Here is a 26,065-nt window from a genome sequence, read left to right on the forward strand (position 1 = left end):
GATGTCAATTAATAAAGATCAACCTAATCTCTTCTGATGACTGCATAGTCATTGTAGGAAATGTACCATAATTTACTGAACCAATCTCCTACTGAAAGACATTTAGATTGTTTCCAATCTTATGCCATCATAAACAATGCTATAAAAATATTCCCAAAAAAAAAAAATATTCCCATATATTTATGTTTGCAAACTTGTCCTATTAGCTCCTTAAGATATATTATCATGTGCAGGATCAAAGGAAATGTGCAATTAAAATTTAATAGATATTGATAAATTCATCTCCAAAAAGAATCCATCACTTTATATTCCAATCAATAGCATTTCCTTCTACCTCATCAGCACCGGACAGCATTATTCTTTTTAATATTTTCTAATATGATAGGAAAAAAATCTTATTGCTATTATTTTTATTTCTTTACTATTGAATTGAACCTTGGTATTTCACTCTATGTACACTGCCTGTTTATCTCTATGCCACCCTTTATCTTTATGTATTAAAAATATGTTGGGCTTCCCTGGTGGCGCAGTGGTTGGGAGTCCACCTGCCGATGCAGGGGACATGGGTTTGTGCCCCGGTCCGGGAAGATCCCACATGCCACGGAGCGGCTGGGCCCATGAGCCATGGCCGCTGAGCCTGCGCGTCTGGAGCCTGTGTTCCACAACAGGAGAGGCCACAACAGTGAGAGGCCCGCGTACCGCAAAAAAAAAAAAAAAATATATATATATATATATATATATGTCTATCAATACTTTGTCATGTATGCTATAAACTTTTTTAAAAAGCAATGTATCATTTGCCTTTTTAGTTTCCTTACATCTCTTTTGCTGTACACAGATTTAAAATTTCATATAGTCTCTTATAACTGATTCATTTTGCTGTACACCTGAAACTAATACAACATTGTAAATCAACTATACTCCAATAAAAATTTAAAAAATAAAATTTCATATAGTCTAATTTGTCAAATTTTTCCTTTGTGACTTCTGGGTTTAATAAAATAACTCCCTTTTTCCATAATTAAAGATTATTAAATTATTTCCTGAATTTTCTTCTGGTATAATAGATTTTATTTCCAATATTTAAATATTTAATCTAACTCAAATGTGTTTTTGTTTACGGTGTGAGGCAGGGGTTTGCCTTTACTTTCCAAATGTGTTCTCCCAATACTACTTGTTTACCTTTTTCTCCTGATTTAAAATGCCATCTGTATAATAAAGTAAATTTCTATCCTGTTCCATTGATCTTTCTGGCCCTTCCTATACTACCTTAATTAATTTTAGGAAATGTATCATAATGTATTTAACCAAAACTTCATTCGCCTCCTATACCTATCCCCTTCATATCTCCACTTATATCCCTTTCATAACAAATTATTAGGGATTTTGTCATATTTATTCTTCCATATGTAACTCAGAATCAAGTTTGGGAACTTTCTTTTCAAGTTTCCACGGAGATGGCACATCTTCACAGAGATGTCGTGCAGATCAAATGAGCTCACGCAGAGGTTCTCAAGCCTGGCTGCACGGTAGAATCACTGGGGGGCACTTTTTAACGTACCAACACTGGGGTCCCACCTCCACAGACTCAGATTTCATTGATCAGGGGTGTAGTCCAGACACCAGAAGTCCTCCAGAGGATTCCAACGTGCTGCCGAGATTGAGACCACATAGCTAAAGCGTGCGAACATGCTCTGGAAAGATGCCCTGTTCTCCCATGCCCTGGCCAGGCACTGCTGTCTCCTAGCACGGTCACTCACCCGCACCGTCTTGTTCTCCATGTTGATGGTGGGGACGCTGGTTCGGAGGAACAGGGTGGCCCAGCTGGCTATCCTGACTCGGTCAAAGTCTTTGTAATCCTGGAGGGGGGAAGGATGGGTCAATAGAAGCAGCTGAAGCCCCTCTGAGCCTCTCTCCTGACCCTCCCTCAGGGTCAACAACAACCCCCAGGACACCATCCGCCCATCCTTAAGCAGCACCCAAAAGGACCTGACACCAGGCCTCTCCTCCACACACGAACACACGTCATTCATTCATCCGTGCGTCAGGTCCTGTGCTGGATGCTGGGGACAGCAGAGACAATGAAGGTCACCGTCTAGGTCCGGCCTGTGGGCTAAATCTGGCCCATGACCTGCTTTTGTAAATAAAGTATTTCTGGCACATAGACGCTCCCATTCATCTATGTATTGTCTGCGGCAGCTTCGTGCTACTGTGCAGAATTGAGTAGTTGCAACAGAGAGCACGTGGCCCACAGAGCTGAAAAGACGTTTAATCTAGTCATCTACAGAAAAAGTTTGGTCTAGGTGGCACAAGATGGCTGGCACTGCAACCCAGAGCAGAGCATGGTGAGCGGCACGTGTGGCTTCTGAGAAAGTTCTGTGCGTGTCCAGAGGGGAGAGGTCATTTTCGGCTAGAAAAGTCAGAAAAGACCTCACTGGTGGTCTCTTGAGGGAGACTGTGAAGCCTGAACAGAAGTTTACATGCAGAGATAACAGAGGCGAGCTGGCATCCCGGGGGAAGGAACAGCACGGACTAAAGCAGGGAGGTGGGAAAGCAATGGACACGTGACAGAATAATGAACATGTGAGAGACGGTCATCTTGGCTAGAGACAAACTTATGTCATATCCCACACACAGATGCACAGACTAACACTGACACAGCACACAGCAACAGGTGCACAGCCCAGCATGTATCAATCTCCAGGCAGTCACTGACACACACTCGGGCACACACATGCACCCTGGCCTCATCCTCTTCCTGTTGCTCTCCCTGCCCGGATGGGTGGCAGTGGAGACCTCCAGACTCCAGCACTGACCTCGATGAAGGTGCTGTTCCACACTCGTGCCTGCACCGTCACGTTGGTGATGACGGGGGCATCAGGAATCCGGCACTCCAGCCACACACAGCGGGTGTGGTCACCGCCACAGCTCTGAGGTGGGCAGGGAACACAGAACACGAGACAGTCTGGGTCTCTAGATTCTTCAGGCTTCGCCCCTGGCTTTGTCCCACCCATGGCTGACCTGAAGGGGCCTGCCCTAATCCCTTCACTCATGCACACTGCACTTACGTGTTTAAGGCACATTCTTTGGGCCAGGCATATATAGATGCCAGCGACAGGGGGCACGGGAAATCTGATCCTTGTTCGTGTAAATGGGGCCCAATCCCAAACGCCACCTTTCCAATGCCTTCCCACGCTGAGGCTTTGTTCCTGCCGGCTCCCTTTACTTGGAAGGCCACTTCTCCCTCTCCACCCAGCTAGACCTCAACTTGCTGCCCAGGCCTGCTCCCCTCTCCCTTCTGACAGAAGGCGCCCTGCACCCTGTCTTCACCTTGCCTCTCCCCATTCCCAGCCCTAATGATCAAAGCTTTGAGCATCTATATCACTCCCAACAGGTTGGGGCTCCTGGGAACAGAATCAGTATTGCTTCCTTCAGTCCACTGTACTGGCTGCTCCCCAACACAAGGCAAGGGCAGCGGGGTCCCTCTGAGGGCAGAAGATGAGTCCCCCCCCCTGACTGGAGGCTCCTGAAGGCAGGGGCCACATCACCTCATCAGACTGGGTTCTCCTGGGGCGTAGCACCTGTCTCCCTTGCTTCGTGTGCCCCCAGGTGCCCACCCACCCTGTGATGGGCGGGCGCAATCCCCTCCAACCTTGCCCCGTCACTCACCAGCTGGATCTCAGACTTGGCTTTTTTGGCAGCAGCCAGAGTGACCGGCAGGGGGCCCTGGCCTCCCCCGGGGTGCAGTTGTCGCCGCCTGCGTTGTGGAGATGGCGGCCTGTCCCCAGGAACCTGAGGGGGAAGAGGTGATTTGCTGGAGGGAGGATCAAAGGTGAGGAGAGGAGGAAAGGGCAGGTGGAGGGGCAGGCCCCAGAGATGCAGGAGGGGAGGGAGAGGAAGACGCCGGCCTTTCTGCCCTGCAGCTTGCAAAGGAAATGAGATGCAAGTGAACGCTTCCCCTGGTGTCCTTACAGAGAGAGTGAGGTTGAGAGGGTTGACGAGGTCTCCAGGTGGCCGGCAGTGCCAGGACCCATTGCCGTGGACCGTGATCTCTGTGGGGTATAGCAACCACTTGCCATTGCTGACTTCATACGGCCACTCCAGCCCCAGGATCAGGGCACCAAGGGCTGCCAGCCCTTCCCCCACTGGGCCCACCTGCGGGTACAAGGGGTGTCATGGCTACTGTCTCCTGGAAAACCACCCCCATCTCACCAACCCCCACCCTCACACCCTCAGACCCTGGACCCAGAGGTCCCCTTACCTGGAACTCATACTTGAGGGGGCTTCCCACATCCTCCACAGTTTTCATGCCAGACTCACCCATCACTGTCCCCCCAAAGAAGCTTTGTAGCCGGTGACTCACCCTAGGGGTAAGAAAGATGCTGGAGTCACAGGGGATGGGAGGGGCCCTTGCGGGGGCGGGGGCACCAAGGTTAACTACAACTCCTCTGATATCAGGCAGACCTGAGATAAACCCCAGCTCTAGCATTTACTAGCTGTATGGCCTCAAACAAGTTATTTATCCTCTCTGAGCCTCAGTTTCTTCATCTGTAAAGTGGGGATAATCTGTTAAGCAGGGTCACTATATAATGGGGCTGTTGTGAGAAGACAATGAGATGATGTATATAAAATCCTTAGCATTGTATATACATGCCACATCTTCTTTATCCATTCATCTGTTGATGGACACTTAGGTTGCTTCCCCTAGAGTCTGTCATACAGAGGGAAGTAAGTCAGAAAGAGAAAAACAACTACTGTATGCTAACACATATATATGGAATTTAAAATTTAAAAAAATGGTCATGAAGAACCTAGGGGCAAGACTGGAATAAAGACACAGAACTACTAGAGAATGGACCTGAGGACACGAGGAGGGGGAAGGGTAAGCTGGGACAAAGTGAGAGAGTGGCATGGACATATATACACTACCAAACGTAAAATAGATAGCTAGTGGGAAGCAGCCGCATAGCACAGGGAGATCAGCTCTGTGCTTTGTGTCCACCTAGAGGGGTGGGATAGGGAGGGTGGGAGGGAGGGAGACGCAAGAGGGAAAAGATATGGAGATATATGTATATGTATAGCTGATTCACTTTGTTATAAAGCCTAAACTAACACACCATTGTAAAGCAATTATACTCCAATAAAGATGTTTAAAAAAAAAAAATCCTTAGCACAACAAGCTCTCATGAAATGGCAGGGCCACACCAACACCTTAGCCCCAGAGTTTCTGATTCCTCCACTGCTACCTGCTTTGCAAGGAGAATAATAATAATAGTAACAATAATGATAGTGATGTTGTTATGTCTTGGCCTAAGGATACCAAGCCAGGGGAGGTGTCTCAGAGGAGCTTGAGAGACACCTTAGGGAGGGGAGACCCTAGCTCAGGCCCAGCAGGCTGGGGTTGGGGGGAGTGGTACCCACATGCTGAGCGAGGCCTGGAGTGTGTAGTCCACCAGCAGAGTCAGGGTTATGGGCCACAGGTCATCCTGGTGACTTGACCTGGGGAAAGAATGGGGAGGGGAGGGGAGGAATGTGTCAGCTAAGGCTGGGGTGGGGGGGCCCAGGACATCTCAACCCCGACATAGCCTGGCTTCTCGAGGTCACTCACGTGGAGAGCTGCAGCTGTGCCTGGAGTTCCCTTGTGTGCAGGGTCACCCCAATGACCTCGAAGGCAATGAGCAGCTCCATCTGCCATGAGGGTGAGGGAGGCAGAGAGGGGCGTTTGGGGCCAGGCAGCGGTGATGCCATGGGGAAGCGAGGGGCTGAATGCTACGCTAAGGAGTTGGTTCTCTGGCCTCCTCCTCCCATTCAGGGTGCAGTCTCCCACTGCCACCTGTCTCCACTTTTCCACCTTCCTAGCCCCTTCTGTTTCCCTTTTCCCATTCTCTTCTGTTAGTAATATCTCTGCTACTTTTGAGCCACATGACCTTGAGCAATCACTGAAACTATGTAAGCCCATGTTTCCTTTCTGTAAATCAGCATCTACCTCCTCAGAAGGTTGTGAGAATTATATCGTATAAAAGAAGCACAGCCTTGGGGTCAGGGCCTGGCACATAGTAGGTGCTCAGCAAAATCGGTTTCCTCACCTCCACCTGCTCTAGCTTTGCGCATAGCTCCCTAGTGGCCCCATTTTTCTGTCTCTGGGTCTCTCCCCACCCCCTACTGTATCCCCCCCTCCTCCACTCTGGCTCTTTGCTTCAAGGGAGCCTGGGAAGCAGGCAGGCAGAGTGAAGATAAGGAACTCATCAGAGGAGTAGCCTGGGACCCACAGGGTTGGGAGGGTGTGGTCGGCGCTCACCCTCTGGTTCCGTTTGAAGGGGTTCCCCAGCTCGCAAACAATGGTCATGGTCTCGTTGGCTTGGCAAGCTCCAGGCTGAAGAAAGAAGACAAATCAGGTCTGGGTGGTCAGACTAGGGCTTGTCCCGCCCCTCTCCTGTGGTACAGGGCCTGAAGCCCTAGAGGCCTGAGAACCCATGTGTTCCCCTAGCAGCAGAGACGCTGCAGGCACCTGAGGAAGCCCAGCCTAGAGTAGTTGGGGGGGGGGCGGGGAACACATGGCAAATGACAACACATGTACATGACATGTATGAAGGATGCATATACGTGGTGAAGCCGTGATTGGGCTCCGAGGGGGCGGAAGGCACTCACGGGGCGCACTGAGGACAGCAGCAGGGCGGGAGGCACCGCCAAGGTGAGCAGCGCCTCGTGGGCGTCTTCCCCAGCCCGCTCCCGGCTTGGGGTGTTGGTCAAGTTGATGCTCAGCAGCAGTTTTCGGAAGTCTCTACTGTATGGGAGCCTGAGAGGGGAGGAGCCCCCGGCTGAGCCCAAAGCCCCGCCCCCGAGCCCGCCCCAGACCTGTTAGGCCCCGCCCCCCAGAAGAAAGCCCCTTTTCTGGCCAGGGAAGGCCAGTCTGAACAGCTCCCACCCCGCTAATTAAGGTCCCTCCTCTCCGATTCGCCTCTCTCTGAGACGCCTCCCCTCAGATCTTACCAGTTCTCTCCCCTCTTCCAGACCAATAGGGCCCCGCCCCTCAATTCCCCAAAGCCAGTGAAGTCCGCCCCACCCTTGGCCAATCCCCGCGGTCCAGAGCGCACCTGCTCAGCCGCTGCCCCAGCTCAGACACGAAGGCCGCCTGCATCTGCAAGTTGCTGTCGCACTTGTTGTCCGGCCCGCACTCCTTCTGGAACTGGACCTGGGGGTGGTCGGAGGCGTGGAGGGCCCACCACTCACAGCGCCCTCTGGCCCCACAGCTCTCCGGGTCCCTGTCCTTCGGCCCCACCCACCTCCGTGTGGTTCTCCAGAGCCTGCGCCTGGTTGAGGACCGGGTAGGCGTCCAGGGACCGAAGCCCCAGTCGGGGGCGCTCAGGCATCCGCAAAGGTAAAGAGTAGTTCATGGAGATGATGATGGGTCGGAGTTTGTCACGGACGTTGTCCTGGGAAAGGAAGGCGCGCTGAACCCAGCTCTGCACTGCCCTCCAAACCAAGTTGAATCCTCACACCATCCTAAACCCCTAGGGAGGAGCTGAAGGCCCCCACCCCGCCTCAACCCTGAAAACCCCCTATAAGGCTGAACCCCCTGGTCTGATCACCAAATTGACCCCACTGGTACCACCTTGACCCACAAGTGAGAAGGTGGGGCTCCTCCTCTCCAGGGAACCCTCTGGGGGGAGGGTTGAGCTTCCCTTCATCCCTGGGGTTCCCAGGTTGAGTTCTTCCTTCTCACCCTGATGTCCCAGAGAGAGCCTGAGCCTGCCCCTACTAACGGATGCCTTTTCCCCAGAGGTGAGCTGAGGCAAGAATTTCACACCCCTCACTGTGGCCCCCATCCGTACTCCAAGGGGCTCCTCTCTCCTCTACCATGGGCTGGGTGCTGTGCACTGTACCCTCTACTTACCTATGGTCTTCCAGGCCGACCTGCCACCTCTGTCTCTGGGGAGACCTCATTCCCTCACCCTTGACCTTGGGGACTCTGGCTACCTCTTCCTGGGGCCATGGAGCCCACGTGCCACCCCTCGCCCCTCCCTCACCATCAGGAGCAGCTCCAGCATCTGGCAGCGCATCTCGGGCATGGAGAAGAAGCCATGGAAGATAGCTGACTGACTGCGTGCAAAGCGGAGCCGGGGCGGGCGGCGGTCCCGGTCGGCCTCCAAAGTGTAGGCCAGGGCTGCGGTGCACAGTGTGGTCAGCAAGTGACCAGGTGAGCATGCCCTCCCCCTCACCCTGCAGCCCAGCACTCACTGATGTTCCGCCTGTAGTTGGGGTCCCCGGCACTCTGGTTGTAAGCAAAGCACAGCTCTACCTGCACACTGTTGAGGGTGGGGGACATGGAGGAGGGTCTGGTCACAGTGGGACCCAGATATCCAGGCCCTGGCTTTCACCCCCTTTCCTGGGCAAGGCGGAACAGGGCCCTTCAGGGAAAAGGCAGGGACAGAACTGGGGAGTCCACAGGGTTGGGCTGGGGTGTCCCTGGCCCCTTCCCTCCCCACTCTCATCAGAGCCATAGAAAACAGGGTTAGAGGGCACCAATGGGGAAACGGAGGCCCTGAGAGCAGGAGTTGCCTGAAGTCATTAGTCAGTTGTTGGCCCAGCCCAGTCTTGGGCAGGATCCCCAGTCCAGATCTCCCTCCCCACCCCGCCCCCCACTCCCCTGCCCTGTCTCCCCCTGCCTTCTGATCCAGTACCCTCATTCACACACAGACCTTGGGGTCATCACCATCATTACTGTAACCATCTTAGCAACTAACATTTTTTGAGCACTCAGGGTTTAGAGAGAGCCATGCTAAGGGCTATTTGTATATTATCTCATTTGATTATCACAGCAGCCCTGTGAATCGGTTATTAACTTTGTTTTATAGGCAAGGAATCTGAGATTCAGAGAGATTAATTTGCTCAGGGTGGTTCTCTCTCCTTCCCCACATCCCATCACCTAACTGTCTTTCTCTTCCCTCCCCTTCCAGGATCTCACCCCCCAGAGCCCATCCCCACCACTGCAATGGCCATAGCTGGAATTTGAACCAGGCAGTCAGAGCTCCCACTCTCAACCACCGTGCCCTATTGCCCCCACCCCCAATTCACCCATTACCTCCTGCAAGGAATTTTGCTTTTTAATGAGGTTGGGTAGGGAGGGCCATGCTTACCCAAGAATCAGCCCTTTAATGGTGGGATATCGGGAGTTGCCAGGGGAGGGTTTTGGGAGAGCCTTCCCATACATCAGGAGGAATGGGTGGGCAGAGTGGGGCCTGAGGGTCTCACCAGGAGGTGGCTGTGCAGAGTGCAGGGTCCAGTACAGATGGCCTGGCCACCAAGGTTCTGTGGAGGATGTTGATGACAGGCCGGGCCCTGCATGGAAAACCCACAGACATCAATGCCTCTGGCCTGTCCCAGGCCAGGCTGGGGTCGGGGCTCAGGTTTGCACGGACATGATGCTGAAGGTGGACCGAGCTGGGGCTCCACGCAGACAGGGATGGAGGAGAGAAAGGCCCCCATCCACTGTCGCCCTGGCTCACCGCAGCAGCACGATGTGGTCTGACAGGCTCCCCACCAGCAGGTCTGGGTAGAGGTTCTCATCCACATCCATCTGCCCACTCAGGGAGTATCCGAAGGTGGCCAAGCCAGGCAGTCCCAGCTTCTCTCCGTCTATTACCTGGAGGCAGAGGGAAGTGGTGAGGACAGGCTCTGGGGTAGGCTCCAGGGAGCGGGGCCCAGGGGGAATAGGGAGGGGTGGATGAGGGAAAGGAGGAAGGGCCCCTCCGTCCCTGTCCATCCATACCTGCTGGGGCTGTCTGAGGAGCCCCCTGGAGCTGCCGTGGTAGATGTACACTTTGCCCAAGCCCTCGAAAGGGGCTCCCACGGCAACGTCTGGGGAAGAGATACAGTACAGGGTCACCCCGTGTACTCTGGGCCCCACAGTTCCCCAACCCTGTGCTCCAGGCCACAGAGCCCAGCATGGCATTGACCTCCCTGTCAAGACAGTGCTCAGAGCATCAGGGAACAGAGCTCTGTGGCTCAGGATTAAAACTGGGACCACTGGGCACCCAATTGCCTCTTTTATAAGAGGGAAATTAGGCCCAGAAGAGGAAAGTGACTTACCCAAAGTCACACAGCAAGTTAATGTGTCCAGCAGGCCTAAACCCCAGATTTCTGACCACTGGCTGTTGTTTGTTTTCCCTTATTGCAGTGCCTTCCTTCTCCCTGACCAACCGCCCCTCCAGACACCTGGTCCTTCTAATGACATTTACCAGCAGGGCCACAAAAGCAGGTGTTATCCGTTGGTGACTTTGCCAGGTAGTTATCAAGCACTCATGTCATCCAGTCCTCACAAGAGTACTGGCAGTAGGTACTACTTTGTTTTGTTTTTTCTCTTGGCAGTAGGTACTACCGTCCCCACTTCATAGATGAGAAAAAAAGGCTCAGGAAACCCAAAGTCACACAGCTAAGGAGTAGAGAAGAGGCTCTAAGCCCACGTCTGTCTCTGTGTGGGGGCTGGGATTTTAATCACAACACTCTAGTGAGCTTTACTTGTTAAAATGGCCAGGCTTTTAAATTCTAACCATTATTTGCACAAATAAATCCAAAACGTTTTGTCTTCTTAAACTTTCTAGTTTTCTGCTTTTGATCTGATAAGGTCTAGGTAACCAGAAAGCCAAGCTTGTTAGAAAAGGAAAAGGAAGTAGGTCCTGAGTGACAACTGGGCAACTCTTGTATCAGTAAGTGCTTGGGCTTCATTAACTAGACTTTCTAGCACCTGTTTTGTCTCTTTAGCGGCGCCTCTGCCTTCCTTTTGGTTCTCAGGTATGTTCTGGGAAGTTGAGGTTGTCAGAGAAATGATTTACAGATACGCCAGGTGCTCCCGTGGCAACCAGGCTCGACCCCTCGATTTGCCCCTCTCCTTGATACACCAGGTCTGATTGGTCCCCAAGTCCTGCAGAGCACTAATGGCATCCCCTATATCTGGGACGTCTACCTTGTCCCAGCGCTTAACGTCCCACACCTGATATACTATATTCTTGATCTTAACACCCCCAGCCTTGCTCCCCGCATCCATCCATCCCACATCTCCCTCCAGAATCATCTTGCAAGGTACCAAGCTATCATATCAAATCCCTGCCCCCAGATCTTTTTGGACACCGCTCTGCCATAACCCGAATATAAAGCCCGAGTTTTTCTGCCTGGCTTTCAAAGCGTCCACCCCACCCCTACACCACCTCTCCAGCCTCATCTCTGATGCGAACAACCCACACCTACTAGATCTGAGCACATCAGGCAAGTGGACCACACTCATGTTGTGCCCCTTCTCTTCCCTCCACTGTGCACGCTCAGCCCAGCCTTTGATGCCCAGTGGTACGTCCACTCCTCCAGGAGGTCTACCAAGCTCGCCTCTGTGGGGGCTCCCTTTGCACGCTGTCTCTCCAGCACTGCTGTGAGCTCCCCAGACCTGGGCCCCAGCCTGTCTTCTCTTCGGACCCTGTCAAGCCTGGTATGAAGCTGGCTCTCAGTCAGTGGATGCTGGGGCAGGAGTGCTGGCTCATACCCTGGAATCCATCCTGGTTGATGTCACCGATGCTTGCCACGGAGAAGCCAAAGGCAGAGCGACTGGGGCCGTGAAGAAGGAGGGAGGGGTGGGCCGGGAAGGAGGTGCCTGCCTGGTTCATGAAGACATAAATAGCACCCCCTACCTCCTCTTTCCGCTCAAAGTAATAGGGGGCACCCACCAGGAGGTCCTGCCACCTGCACAGGAGAGAAGAAGGTGGAGATGGGACATGCAGCGTAACTCTTATTTAGCAGACACAACTGTGCCAGGCAGGGCACGTGACTATACAAATGGCGCCTCTGGCCATAGGTCGTGGGAAGGACAAGGAAGCGTCACTGTGACCCGTCTAATAGAAAACACACGTTGTGGAGAAGCCATGTAGACACAGGTCACACCCAAACAGCCCACATCCACTAGAGCCATACAGATGACAGGCGTAGACGAGGAGATGCAAGCCTCATGAAACTGACATGCAAATACCCAGAATCCCATAAAGTCTGATTGCAGATCAACATGCAAAATTGACTAGCCAATCCCTGCAAACAGCACGCAAAGAAATGCACAATGGCAAACCTCCATTTCTCTGCCCTGCTTTGGGCAAGCCCGCCCCCCTCACCATAATCCCGGCCCCAGAGAAACATCCCTGGATTCTCACCCATCATTGTTCAGGTCTGCCAGGGCAATGGCGCTGCCAAAATAGGCGCCCACCTGCCTGCCCTCCAGCACCTGCCTCCTCCGCAGGTCTCCACCCGCCTCCTGGCTCAGCAAAAAGACAGCGCCCACATGTTGGTGCCGAGGGGCACCCGTCACAATGGTGGTGCTCGTAGGGTGCAGGACGGCACTGCCCACCTGCATCGTGTAGCCTGGGAAGCGGGGAAGGTGGTCAATCAAGGCTCCAGTAAGTTTTGTCCCCTTCTACTCTGGACCCACCTCCCAATATCCCCCCATTATCTTCTGTTCCTCTATTCTAAGTTGGGCAAGAAGGTGGACCTTGGATGCCCAGCCCCCAGTCCTGCCTGCACACTGGACCGTGAGCTCCATGAGGGTCATGACTCTGCATCTTGGGGGCATACAGGTGGTGCTCAATAACTGCGTGCTCGCTGAATTAAATGCCACTAGTCGCACTGCACCCTGGCCTCACTCTTCCACCAGACACTGAAGGTGAGAGGGCCACTGAGCCCCTTTCCTCCTCTCCACCCAAAGGGCCACCACCACAGGACTCACCAATGTAGAGGTTGCCTTGGTCCGCTGGGTCCTTGTAACTATATTCGGATAAATCCCAGTCCTTCCGCTGAATCATGTAGCTGTTTCCTTCACAAGGATTTGAGGGGGGGAGTATAAGTCACGACTCCTTTCCTCCACTATGTCCAGGCCCCCCACCTCCAGATAAGGATAATAATAACCCCTTTTATTTGTGAGTACTTCGCCATTTGCAAATCACTTCCTCTTTATTTTAACAATTCTGTGAGGTAGAACGATGACCCCCATTTTGCAGATGAGAAAAGTGAGGCTCAGGGATGGAGAGCTAGTTGTCCAGCTGGAATCCAGTCATCCAGGCACCCAGATACTAGATGACATTTCCCTCACCCTAGACACCGAAGCCAGACTCCACACCATTATCTCCTCGTAATCCTGCCCCAGACTCGGGCTGCCTACCCCTACCCTGCTCCCCAGGGCTGCTGCTGGAGAGTACCTGTGGCCCTGCCAAGAGTCTACAGGAGCAAGGGGTGGGAGGTAAGACTAGCAGAGCGAGCAGAGGCCTCGGCCTCGGGCAAGCCCAGAGCGGTGACTACGCCCTGCGCTACCTGTGGGTCAAGAGGACGAAATAAATAAATCATTGGGATGTAACATAGAGCATAAGAAATATAGTCAATAATAACGTAATCACTTTGTATGGGGACAGATTGTTTCTTCACTTATAGGGGTGATCATCTTGTAATGTATTTAAATGCTGAACCACTATGTTGTACACCTGAAACTAACAAAATATTGTATGTCGACTATACTGCAATGAAAAAAAGCAAAACAAGATTCTGGGCTCCCTCTGCCTGTTGATTCTGCAATAGTAGGTGCAGTAAGGGAAAAGCGGCCACTGTTGCTACAGCCTATGTGGTGGAGAGAGGCAGGTGGAGGGGGTGTGAGCCGTCAGACTCCTGAGAGGCAGTAGGTGGTGTGGCAGATACAAGCATGACTTTGGATACAAGGAAATCTCTGCAGCCCTCCCAAAAGACTGCCCTGTATATACGGACATGAAAAGATGCCCACAGTTTATCGATGTGTGAAAAGGAAGTAGCAGAACAGTATGTTTAATGTGATTGTGTGTGTGTGTGTTAAGATACCTATACATTCTAAAATAAGTCTGGAAGGAGCCACAAGACACTTAGCAGCATACACTGGGAAATGGGACAAGGAAGACGGGGGAGAAGAAGGGCACTTTTCCTCTTTACTTTACTGTACCATTTAGTAGTTGTACGAGGAACGTGCTTTATTTTTTAAGTTTTTAAATGGTTAACCTGGAGTCAGATGGGCCTGCATCCAATACAGGTTTCAGAACTTACTGTTGATTTACTTCACCTCCCTGAGGCTCAGTTTTCTGTAAAATGAGTATAATAATACTCATATTTTAAGATTAATTCAGAGAATAGGTGTAAAGCCTCTGGTACCTAGTAAGCACTTTAAAATAGCAGAGGTCGAGGTAGCTGCTGGTGTTGGCAAACGAATGCTCTCCTCTGCCCTCTCGTGTGGAGGCTCTGGCAGGCTGCCCTCGGGCCTAACGGGGTGGTGGCCTCTGCCCCCTTCCCTCCCCCCACGGTCCCCACCTTTCCAGTTGTAGGCACCAGGAGCGCCAAAGTACACAGTGTTTTGGGTGAAGCCGCCGCTGGCGCCCAGCTGACACATGCCGGTCTCCAGGTAGTCGGTGTTGCTATTGCACATCTCGTTGTGGTAGGTCTGCCAGTCGTCACTGGGGTCCAGCTCCAGGTCGTTGCCCCTCACATAGCACTTGCCCACCATGCGCCGCTGGTCCTCCGACCCCGACCACAACACCTGGGTGTAGCGGTGGGCACAGACCTGGGGACCCCAGCCCCCCCCAACGCACACAGCTGAGCCCGCGGCATGGACTCAGGAGCAGTGTCTCCACAGCCCTGTGCGCCTCTGGCTTTGCAGGAGGGGAGTGGAAAGAGGTCTCCCAGCTTTTCTTTCTTCCCACAGTGGTGCCTGGACCTGCATTGCCTTTCCAGAATTCAAAAACCTGCTCTGAAGGCTGAGAACACTTCTGGAAGGCCAGAAGGTACTGGAGTTGAGAGTGGCTGAGGGATCTTGGCAAAACGAAAAGGGAAAAGGATGAGAGAATGTGGGGTTCAGGCCCTTGGGTCTAAAAGGAGCTAGACACAGGGCTTCCCTGGTGGTGCAGTGGTTGAGAATCTGCCTGCCAATGCGGGGGACACGGGTTCGAGCCCTGGTCTGGGAAGATCCCACATGCCGCGGAGCAACTGGGCCCGTGAGCCACAACTACTGAGCCTGCGCGTCTGGAGCCTGTGCTCCGCAACGAGAGGCCTCGACAGTGAGAGGCCCGCACACCGCGATGAAGAGTGGCCCCCGCTCGCCGCAACTAGAGAAAGCCCACGCACAGAAACGATGACCCAACACAGCCATAAATAAATAAGTAAAAAATAAATAAATAAAATTTAAAAAAATAATAATAATAATAAATAAATAAATAAAAGGAGCTAGACACAGAGCAGGTTAGGAATTTGCGTCTCTGCTGTCCCCTGATGGCCTCGCCCTCTTAATGAAAGGTCAGTATTAGAATAACAACAACCACAGCAGCAGCGGCTGACACTTACTGAGTGCTGACCGTATGCCAGACACAAGTCTGAGCTCTTCACATATTCATTCTTTTAAGCCTCCTACCAGCCCTATGGAGTAGGGATAATTATCTTCCCCATTTTAGATAAGGAAACTGAGGCACAGAGAACTGAGAAACCTGCTTAAGATCTCACATCTAGAGAGAGGCAGGGGATGTTCAAACGAAGGCTGTCGGGGCTCCGGGGTCTGAGCTCCTAAGTGTCAGGCTGTGCTGCCTCTCTTGAAGCTTCTCCCTGCACATGGGAGGTGCTCCATGAAGAGTTATTGGACAAATCAATCAGAATAGGGTATTTGCAAAAACAGCCAGGGGCCAGGGGAAACCCAGAACCAGGCCTAGTTCTTGTTTGCTCGCCGTCTGTGTCCCCGTCCAGCTGTGAGCCAAACCCATGCTCGTACTGGCCTGAGCCTGTCCCGGGTAACTACAAGGTTTGTAGTGCGGGCTCAGTGCAGGGCACACAGGACGTGCTCACCAAAAACGGACTGAATGAATGGATGGGTGAGCAGAAAACTGCTGAAGGACCCAGGATCTAGAACTGACTTAAGTGGAAACCTGGACCCACACCATCCTTAACAAAAGACTAGAAAGGGTGTTTCAGTGAACTGGTCAAACCCAGAGCTTATGACAGTGTTCAAAGGTGACAGAAATCACAACGTGATCCAAAGGTGACGGCTATGGGGGTGACGGTTGACTGGAAAGGAGTGGGCTTTCTGGAATGATGTAAATATGCTATTTCTTTAGTGGGTGTTGGTTACACAGTTGTATAAACGCAGTTCAGTTGTCAAAACGCAACTGAAACAAAATTTGTACATTCACTGTATGTAAATGTTACATGAATTTAAAGATGAAAAATAAATTGTCTATCTGGGACTCAGAAATTGAGGAGGTGACAGCTGACAGCAGGGAGGGGGCCCCCAAAGCCCAGCCGGGTGAGCTGGGGCAGCAGGGCTGTGCCTCTTCCACCAGCCGGCCTCCCCGGAAGGAGCGCGCCCAGGCCGCACTGCCTGAGGCCCTCTCTGCCCTTTCCATCTCACAGTTCCCTCAGCTCATTCCTACGGAGGGTGAACACCCCCCCCCCGTGGGGGCGGGCAGTGGGTGCTTCAGACAGGACCCAGGCTGGCCCTTGGAGAGCGCCAGACACCCTCCCTACCCCCAGCCCCTGCTACAAGTGCAGGATGAAGGGACACACATGCCGTGGAGACGTACAGCCACAGAAATGGACATTTGCAAGGCACCAGCTCATGCACAACGGACCCTTCTCCTGCCCTCTGCCTCCCTCCGAAGCTCCTGGGAGACGAAGGAGAGGGTTGGAGGGGGACACCGACGGCGAGCGCCCACTTACCAGGACTCTGCCCGCAGGGCCCTGGCTGGCCACAGTCACCCCGAGCCACATGTCCTCAATAATGTGATGGTCAGGGTCACCTGTGGGCATGGGAGGGGTCATGAGCCAGGGCACCTCACCCCACCCTCCCAGCATCAAGAGCACCCAGGGGGCAGGGGTTGGTCTCTCCCGGATCTTCCACTCCAGCAGGGCAGCCCTCCCTCCCCGCCTTCTCCAGCCCATCATAGTCCGAGCTCCACAAATCCCATCTGGTCCCACTCTAGGACTCCCTCTTCCCAGCCGGACAAGAAGGGACTGGAAGCTACCCGGGTGAGCCTTCTGTCTCTTCCAGTCATCCTCTCTGTGCCACGCCCTCCACCAGGCTCCTGTCCCCCTGCTCACTTTTCTCTGCAATGTCCATCCGTTCACAGTCATTCTTGTGGGCAGTGAGTGGGCACAGGTACACAGCACCGGTCTGGTTGGTATAGCCATCAGGCACAGCAAGGTCCCGGGGGGCGCCAGCCAGGAGCCTGGGGGCAAGAAGGTAGGTAGACCCGGGCCCATAGTCCCCAAAGCCCGCTTCAAACAACTCACTGCTGAATGTGCGTGGGCCGGGCATCCGCTCTGTGCCAGGCTCTGCCGTCGGGAGATGAATGGCTCCCCGCCCCTGCCCTCGAGGAGTGCCCAGGGTAGGGGAAGCCAGGCAAGGAGACAGACACCTGTGGTCAGTGCCTCATGAGAGGAAAGCAGGGAGCAAACCAGCCCAGACTCTGCGTGGGGGGCAATCAGGGAGGCCCACAGAAGAGGGGACCCTGGCCTGAGTCTGATGACCAGGGCTTACCAGGTGAAGAAGGGGAGGAGGGGCTCTGTAGGCCAAGGTCTGGCCTGTGCAAGAGCCGGGAAGCATGAGCAAGAGAGTGACTCAGGGACCTGCAAGGCCCTCGGTACAGCTGGAGGCCAGAAACACGGGGAGGGACAAGAGGCAGGGTGGGAAGGGCAGCCACGGAGGGATTTCAAGCAAGGGAGCGACATGGCCAGATCTGGGTTTTGGAAGAACTGTTTTGGCATCTGAGTGACATAATCAGATCTGGGTTTGGGAAGGAATGCTTGGCCTCTGAGATGAAGCCAGAGGGGAAGAGAGCAAGGCTGGAGGAGTCCTGGTCCTACCTCTTTGAGCCACATCTGAGGACTTAGATCCGGGGGCGGGCACTGAAGAATGTGGGCGGGAAAGGACAACTGACCCTAAACAGAGCTGGGTGAGCTGAGGTCAGCAGGGCCCTTATGTGACCTGGGCGATGTCTACTCTCCCCCCCAACCCTGTTGAGACAGACATATGAGGTACAGGGGTGGTGGCAGGGGAGCTGGGTACCTGACACTTTGGACAGTGTGGCCCCGGGGCAGAGTTCTTGCTGGTGGGCATGAGAATAGGGATGGGTGAGGACTATAAACCACCTTGTCCCCAGCCTGCCTGGAATCCCTCTTTAGGGACACCAACTGCAAGTCTCTGCAAGGTTCTTAGGGTTCTAGCAGCCCTTCCCATACCGGAGAGGTGACTAGAGGAGAGGAAGGCGGTGATCAGCTTTGAAATATTATCTCAAAAGACAGTTCTTGGACCACCAGAATCAAAAATCCCTGCGATATTTGTTAAAAAGGCAGATTCCTCAGCCCACCACGGACAACCTGGATTGAATCTGGGGGTGGAGCCCTGGAACGTGCTTATTTAACATGCACCCCAAATATTCACACCACAGTTTGAGAACCCAGCTCTACCACCCCTTGCTCTCCCAGCATCATCTGTCTGCAGCCTCTGGACGTTCTGCCAAGACCGCCTCGTCAGTCCTGCTGGACCCAGCCTCCTGGGTGGCAGGCACCTCCTAGGTAGGTACCCCTCCATCCGGCCCCAGCAGTGCTGTCACCTGAGGCGCCCAGCTCAGAACTTGGGCGCCAGGCCCCCTGCCAGAGTCTGCGTGTGCAGAGCAACAGCCCTGCCTGCAGCTCCTGCCTGGGACCTGAGAGTGAGGGCTGCAGGGAGCGGGCAGGGCAGGGCCCGGGCATGCCAGGGCCTGGGTGCCTCGGCCCACTGGGTGTCAGGAATGCGCTGCCTGGGGGTGCCGGGAAGGGGACTCTGCCTGCACCTCACACCTCAGCTCAGACCTCACCCTGGGGAAGGGTTCCTGGGGGCAGGGGTATAGCTTCTCTAAGCAGAGCAGGGCTGGGAGCTCCGGCAGGAAGGCTGGCAGGGGGCCAGTGTGGCAGCCAGGCCCTGTTAGTCACCCTCTGTCTGGGCTGGGTGGGGTGCCTAGCGAGTCCGCTGCCTGACCACCCATGGGCATCCGCCCCCAGCCTGACAGGTGCGAGAGGGGAGCTGCTGCCTGTGGGAAAGGAATATCTCAGCCTTGGAGCTGAAGGGCCTGGTTCTAGGTCTGTTCTGCCTCAAGGGACAATTTCTTTTCCCTCTCTGAGCTGTGAGTGCCTCATCTGTAAAATGGGACAGCAGCTGTCCCACCACCCTCCAGGGTTGTTGGGGGAAAAAGTGGGTTCATTCTTTGAAAGGGCTTCCTGACTATGAAGCCAAGGCCAACGTGAGCACTGTCGTTCTGCTTTCTTGTGGCACCAGGACTGGCCCTAGCACACCCCCAGGCCTTGCTCCGGGGACCCAGGAATTTCTGCCCCACTGGGTTAGGGGACCTGAAGCACAGGCACAGAGCAGACTAGTTCAGGTGTTCAGATGGGGCAGAGGATCCAGGCCTAAGGCAATCAGTCAGGTGGGGGTGGGGCACTGGCAGCTAGTCATTCGACGGTGGGAGCCCAGATTTGGCTGGAGGTGGCAGCTGGGGGTTGGCTACAATGACCTTGAAGGGGTGGGTCCAGGCCTCAGTGGGCAAGGGGTCCCTGGAGAGCCCAGGTTGCATTCCAGGGCGTTTGATGCAAGGGAAGTGTTGCCGTGCCTACAGCTCTCTGGGCCCAAGTTGTCAGGGTGGGAGGTGGCTGAGGAACAGGGTGGCCACGCCCTCCCAGCTCCCTCATCTTAGAGGGAGTGGCCTGAGGGTCCCCGCCTCTTTGCCTCCTATGGTACAGAGCAGGCAGAGCTGGGCATGAATAGCAATTGGATTGACATAAATCCCCTTACCACCTATACCCTCTCCACTCTCACCCCGCACCAGCCTTGTGCCCATTGATGGGCGGTGGGGCAGGGTCCTAATCCCAGCACCACCCCCCCCCAGCATCCCAGGCCCCTCCCTCCTCAGAGATTCCACAGAGAGCACCTCCCACCTCCCTGGAGTATTTTTAGCTCCTACTTGGCCTGCTTAGAGGCCCTTTAAGGCCCTCTGGCTCCCAGCCCAGGATCCAATGGGTCTACGGCCAGAGGACTGGGAGTAGATGGGGGAAGGAGGGTGCACAGAGGGCCGGGTCCAGCTTCCTCCAGCCACAGTCAGGTGTGGGAAAATCCAGAGGGTGGGAAAGCTCTTACTGGTACGTAAATGAATGTAAGTTACTATGCAAATGAGCACATTGCTCCTGCTGTTGGGTCTGGTCCAGATCAAAGAGTTGAGAAGCTGATCCCTCTGAAACCACCACTGAGGTCACCCTCCCAGCAGCAGCCAGAAGTGGGATGCTACGTGGGAGGCTGTGCCCAGCTCTGGGAGCAAGGAGGAAAGGAGACTGGACTGCCTCCTTCCTGGAGTCAGGCTGGGCTGGGTGGGAGCAGGTGTCTTTCCAGGAGGTAGGGAGATGAATAAAATGACCTCGCAAGGGCTTTCAAACAGCTGCCTCTTCACCCTATCCTTAGGCTCCAGCCAGACAGCCCCTCCTGGCCTTTGTGGAGGCCCCTGAGCCCCAAGTTCCGGAGAAGCACTTTCTCACTCCTGCCCCATCACTCTTCCTGGGGCAGTTCAAAGCTAATGGAATAGCCAGGTAGAAAGCAGTGGAATCAGAGGAGGCAGGGGAATGGGGCCCAGGGGTGTCAGGGCACCAGGCTGGCTCACCCCAGAGAAGAAGGCCCCCTGAGGGATACTGGGGTGGGGTGATGCTCAGAGAAACAGCCTGTAGGATTCAACTTCCCAGACTCCTCACCTCAGGAAGGCACTGGGGTAGCCCCAGTGGAAAGACTTCAGTTAACAATGAGGGTCCAGCGGGCCCCCATGCCTTACTCCTTAGGCCAGGAAGCCAGTTGGGGAGGGGGCCCACTCCAGCTCTGAGCCCTGGGGTGGGTTGGGGGCAGCTCTCAGATGCCTGGATCCCAGCTCTGTGCCAATCCTCCTGACTGAGTTAGCCATGTCCCCAGAGGCTTCTCCTGCGGTCTCGGAAACTGCAGTCCTCTCAATCCCCGCCTTACCTCTCCTTACGCTGCCCCCCAGCTCCCTTTCCCCTCTGGTGACGCAGCCCTAGAATCAGAGCAACAAGCCGGAGAAAGCGAGAGAATGAGAGAGGACAGGAGAAAGAGGCCTTGCTCAAGCCTCCAACAATAAAGAACAAGGCTGTTTTTCTCATTTCTTCTCCCTTTCCCTGGCTCCTTAGTATTTTTCCACATTGATCCCTTAGGGCATTCTTCATGTCATTTAACCTCAATCTCCCTTGCTGTTACCGCCATCCTCTTCCTTCTTTGCTTAGTTCTGACCAAGCCCCTTTCACTTCATTTTCTACAAGATCAGGCTTCCCTTACCTCCTGCCCAGTTTTAAGCTCTCTGGCTTGGCCTGGTCATTGGAGACAGCCAGAGAAAAAGGACACTACGCATCCCCGCCTTCTGCTTGCAGCCACAGCTGCTATGCCCATTTCCTCCGGCACGAGCCTTGGAGGCTGCCAGGTGCCTACCCTGCCCAGGGAAACATGTTTTAGGAGAGCAAGTAAGCCTAGTTCCTGCCTACCTCAGGTATGACCTCATCTTCCAGGAGCTGCAGCCACCCCCGCCCCAGGCATCCCAGACACCCTCATTTCCAGGCAAGAGCCCCAGAGGTATGTCCCATAGCCCACAAGGTCAGGCCGGACCAGGACACCTGGATTCCCAGGAGGGAATGACAGAACAGGTGCTGGGGGAAGGGGGGGAGGTCAGTGACCATCTCCCCGAGGAACAGTCCCTCTGCTCACCCAGGGGTCCTCACGTATCTCACCAAGAAGCCCACAGAACCTTGGTTCCCTGTCCTGCTCCTGACCCCTCACTCCAGAGGCTGCGAAATTGGGGCTGGGGTTGCAGTAAGCCTCCGATGTTGTGGGCATGGAACCTCAGTCTAGAGATGAAGGTGATGGGGAACAAAGACACACCTGGGTTTTTAACCATTTCTGGAATAAGGCCATCTTTGAGAATATAACGAAAGCTATGCTCTCCCCTCCTCCAGGCCCCAGAACAATGCACACACACGCAAGATTTTGCACACACTTTCCAGGATCCCTGCGTCTCCTGAAAACCTTCAGTGAACTCCAGGCTAAGACTTTGCTCAGGATCATGAACCCTCCCCCTTTTCCAAAGGGACTTTGAAGCTAACAAAACTGCCACTTGACTTGCTGGATGCCCTGGGCTGTGCACTCAGACAGCTGTTTACATCTGGCTATACACCTGGCTGTAGCTAAGCCCAGCTGGCCCAGCTGATTCTCCCAAAGGGTCACGGGGCAGAATTCAGTGAGATGAGGAGATGACCCAAGATGCAGAACCACCCCTGGAAAAGTCTGAGCATACCCAAGTGAGTCCCCCAGAATGCTGTCTAGACTACCTGCCTCTCTGAGATTCATTAGTTTTAGAAACTTCCGGGCTCCTGGCAGGCCTAATGCCATCTCTAGCTGCCCAGGAAGAAAAGTGGGACCCCTCTGCTCAGCCCTCTTGGGTGAGGTCCTTGGTTAGTGAGGGCGCATCCAGGTCCCAGCTTCAGCACAAGAGCCCTCAGCTGCCCCTGGGAGAAGAAGGCAGATGCAGAGCATTTTACACAAATTATCTCATTAAAAGCCCACCGTCACCCCATGAAGAAGGCGTGTGGCTCCCCTCCCCCTGACGTGTAAGATAATTAAGACTCAGGTATTAGTGACAGATTCAAGACAGGAAACTGGCAATGGGACTCGGGAGCCTCTTCTTTCTCCACAGTGCCAAGCTGCCAACAGAGGCAGGAAGGAGTACATAGATCCAGACCCAACCTCTCCTTGGGGAAAACTGGCCCAGAGAAGAGAAATATCCTGCTTAAGGTCACACAGCGAAAAAAAAAGGGTGTGTGTGTGATTACAGAAGCTATGATTTACTCCAGCTTTCCATTATTTACCCTTGCTTTTCTGATATTCTCTTTACACTCCATTGCCTCATATCATGCAGATTCAGCACTGAAAATCGTAAAATCTTTTTCTGGGCTGGGGCAGAAAGAGCACCAACATAGAAACGTGTGCTGATGATCACTTAGGGTCTCCAAAAGATGGAAGAGTGGCTAAGGCCAGACCGCAGCTGCTGGGGCCAGGCTGGGAAGGGTGTGGTGGCCCTAGCCTCTGCAGAAGCTAGATGGAATTGAGGCCAAGTAGGTAGGTGGCCTGGGCAGGGGCTGGACCAGGAGGGCAGGGAACAAGGCTGGGGCAGTCTGAACTTTGGACATTGCAACTTCCTCAAGTTTCTGCAGGTTCCAGCCAGAGTTGAGAAAGGTTTCAACACACCCTTTATCCGACCATGTCCTCTTGCTCAGCAGGGTTTGACATCTCGGTAGGTCAACCAGAAGGGCTACTGCCCAAAGAGGGCCTGCCTGTCCCGTCCTAACAACCTTCCCTCCCGTGGCAGCCTCACCTTCCCCAGCGGCCTCTTCCCCTAACTGCCAACCTCAGCACGCTGAGCCCATGCAGAGAAACTTCTCAAACTTGGACATGCCCCACTGGGCATGACTAAGGGGGGCGGGGGTGGCAACACAAACAGCTGGATGCGTTCCTTCCCCTCTCTCCCCTCTGCCTAGCTCTTTCTCCTCCTTCTTGCAGCTGTTGGGGAAGGAGAACAGAAGAAAGAGAAAAACACTATTTCCCTCCTGAGACCAAAACAAACACACTCAGGGTTGAAGATTCAACATGAATCCGTGGAATGCGAGGAGGACGTCTGGTGGGAGGGCATCACTGCTGGGGGTGGGGGTAGGTTGCAGAAGACCAAGCAGGAGTTGGGACAGCAGCTCCTCTCACTTCTACTTCTGCATCCTCAAGGGGTCAGAAGGAGCGCCTGGACAGCTCCAAACGCCCAGACTCGCCCATCACTTCACTCTCCAACCGCCAAGCAGTTGAGAAGGCCCTTCAGTGTGGTTCTGCAGAGGGTGTGGCTGGCGGGCCGCAGACTATGTGCGAGGTGGGGGCGGGCTTAAATGCATGTCCCCGTAGGTTCTTCCCAGGAAAGGGGAAAGGTGTTTATCTTGCAGTTTTCCCCAGTTCCCAGCCCTGGAGAGAAGAGGCATTCGGTATACTAAGCACCCAGTTCACTGAATGGGAGGGGGGTCAGGAAACGGGGACCCCACTTCTACTCTCAAGAGAGGTTTAAAGGCCTGAGGGGCTGAGTCTAGACAGGTTCTGGCCGGGTCAGCACTTGCCAATAATTACTGCCCCCATCCCACACCCAATCCCTTTACTTCCCGCCAAGCCTCGGCAGCAGAAGGGCTGCCTAGGTCTCCGCTCCCTTAATCGTCGCTCCCCAGAGCTGGAGGCCTGCGAGCCTGGAAGCCAGCTGGCCCAGGGCTTGGACTCCACTCGGGATCCGCACCCTGTTCACACACTCTCCCATCCCACCCCGGCCAGTTTCACTTACAGGTAACGCTGCTGCCGCTCCGTCTGCCGATGGAGGGCGACCGAGTAGCCGAAGAGGCTGCCCGGGTTCCCGGCCTCCTTCACCACCAGGAATCGGGTGTCCAGGTTGAAGGCGGAGGCGACGCGGTCGCTGGCGGCCACCATCAAGGCGAGCGCGCAGAACATCGGGCGTAGGACGCGGGCGGCGCGGCTGGGGCCGGGGCCCATGGCTGCGGACGGGAGCCGGGGCCCGGGCGAGAGCGCGTGAGGGCGTGGAGCTGGGAGTGAGGACCTGTTCACCTGATCCCCCGCGCCACCGGAGAACACTCTGGCGTCCGCTTAATTGAGCCCCGAAGTGCTGATCAATTTCTGGCCCCCAGCCCTGGCCAGTTTCACGTCCGCTCACGGTCTGAGCTCTCAGATTCCCCTCTGAGGTCCGCGGGTCTGTTCTCCCGCCTGCACTGCCCCGGGTCACCGCCCCCCTGCCCCGGGCACCCTGCCCCCCAACTCGTGCCGGCCGCGCCCACTTGGCCGCACTGTCGCCTCCGATCCGGGCTCGGCAGCGGATCTGGGCAGGCAGACCTGTCGACAGCAAGGAGGACGGGAAGGAGGGGTCCCACCGCGCGCGCCCCGCCTCTCCACGCCCAGCCCCGCACCTCCCCACCTTGCGCGCCCAGCCGGGGCTAGGCTTTCCTTCCGGGGAAAGAGAAAAGGTCCCGGCTCGGCCGCCTCCTCTTAAAGGGGCAGCACCGCCCCTCCCTCTCCATCCTCCCTAACCCGGCTCCGCCCTCTCCCCCAAACACCTGTCCGGAGCCCCCGAAGGCTTGGATTACCCCTCCCCGCCCCTTGTTTCTCCCGAGAAGCGTCGCCTCCCGAGCAAGATGGATTGGACGGGCGGGGCCGGGGGTGGGATTTGTCCCGCTGCTTTGCTGCGGAGGCTACAGCCGCTGGAAAGGCCGTTCCGGACGCGGCCACCTCTGTGGGTCCGGCTGGAGAGCCCCGGCGTTGGCGCATCTGGGAGCCGACATCCACAAGCCACTGGCTGGAATGCCCTCGCCTCCGCCGCGCTGTGAGCCCCTGAGAGAAGGTTAGCGGTCTCTGGGCGTTCTTCCTCGTACCCAGCCCTTCACCGTCCTTGTCAAGATTTCTTTCTTTTGCCCACTCGCTCCCACCCACCCTGATCCGAGCTGGGAATGGTCGCTCAACAAAATCAGACAGATATTTAGCATTGGTAATAACCAAGCATCGCTAACTGTAATTAGCAACAAGACAGCGTTTTCCACAAAGGACTGCGCCTTCTGATATCTATTTTGTATCATGGATGTCCGGTAGATGTGGAAAGAAGTCCCTTCTCTTTAGAGTGTCTGCGTGGCCAGGGAGCTGGGCCCAGACTGGACCCATTTCTCATCCACCCTTGCCTTCAGGGCCCAGCCCAGCAGAATTCCAAAGGCCCCCTCCAACCACGCAGGCTCCAACCGAGCGTTTGGAGACGGCGGGGGACTCCAGCCCCCACTGGTGTGTAGTGGGTGGCGCCAAGGTGGAGGAGTTCGGTGGGCGAGGCCCAAAGGCCTGGTTATCCGCAGAAGAATCGAACTGAAAGGGAACTTAAAGAGATCACTCTGTATTTTC

At 54.7% G+C, this 26,065-nt stretch overlaps 1 protein-coding gene across 4 annotated transcripts in view; it reads right to left on the reverse strand.

Annotated features, from left to right (window-relative positions):
* Positions 1-25,336, reverse strand: part of ITGA3 (integrin subunit alpha 3) — a 34,594-nt gene extending 9,258 nt beyond the window's left edge. The window contains exons 1-24 of one of the 4 annotated variants that reach the window (XM_027094739.1): positions 24,459-25,336; positions 17,119-17,246; positions 16,738-16,817; positions 14,350-14,599; positions 12,755-12,841; positions 12,186-12,393; positions 11,531-11,727; positions 9,770-9,858; positions 9,507-9,643; positions 9,253-9,339; positions 8,239-8,306; positions 8,028-8,164; positions 7,284-7,433; positions 7,095-7,192; positions 6,649-6,796; positions 6,299-6,373; positions 5,609-5,688; positions 5,422-5,499; positions 4,262-4,364; positions 3,973-4,155; positions 3,670-3,792; positions 2,817-2,930; positions 1,761-1,859; positions 1,562-1,651 (exon numbers count right to left, since the gene is read on the reverse strand). In XM_027094739.1, the coding sequence (XP_026950540.1) occupies positions 1,589-1,651; positions 1,761-1,859; positions 2,817-2,930; positions 3,670-3,792; positions 3,973-4,155; positions 4,262-4,364; positions 5,422-5,499; positions 5,609-5,688; positions 6,299-6,373; positions 6,649-6,796; positions 7,095-7,192; positions 7,284-7,433; positions 8,028-8,164; positions 8,239-8,306; positions 9,253-9,339; positions 9,507-9,643; positions 9,770-9,858; positions 11,531-11,727; positions 12,186-12,393; positions 12,755-12,841; positions 14,350-14,599; positions 16,738-16,817; positions 17,119-17,246; positions 24,459-24,664 (2,988 nt within the window). In that variant the 5' untranslated portion in view covers positions 24,665-25,336 and the 3' untranslated portion in view covers positions 1,562-1,588. Of the gene's footprint in view, positions 1-1,561; positions 1,652-1,760; positions 1,860-2,816; positions 2,931-3,669; positions 3,793-3,972; positions 4,156-4,261; positions 4,365-5,421; positions 5,500-5,608; positions 5,689-6,298; positions 6,374-6,648; positions 6,797-7,094; positions 7,193-7,283; positions 7,434-8,027; positions 8,165-8,238; positions 8,307-9,252; positions 9,340-9,506; positions 9,644-9,769; positions 9,859-11,530; positions 11,728-12,185; positions 12,394-12,754; positions 12,842-13,223; positions 13,322-14,349; positions 14,600-16,737; positions 16,818-17,118; positions 17,247-23,845; positions 23,865-24,458 lie in introns of those variants that run through there. The other 3 variants (XM_027094738.1, XM_027094740.1, XM_027094741.1) reach the window with 3 other exon arrangements.
* Between the last annotated feature and the right edge of the window lie 729 nt (positions 25,337-26,065).

This window comes from Aethalodelphis obliquidens, unplaced genomic scaffold, assembly GCF_003676395.1.
Source record: "Aethalodelphis obliquidens isolate GAN/ISIS:26980383/991018 unplaced genomic scaffold, ASM367639v1 scaffold89, whole genome shotgun sequence".
Lineage (NCBI taxonomy): Eukaryota > Metazoa > Chordata > Mammalia > Artiodactyla > Delphinidae > Aethalodelphis > Aethalodelphis obliquidens.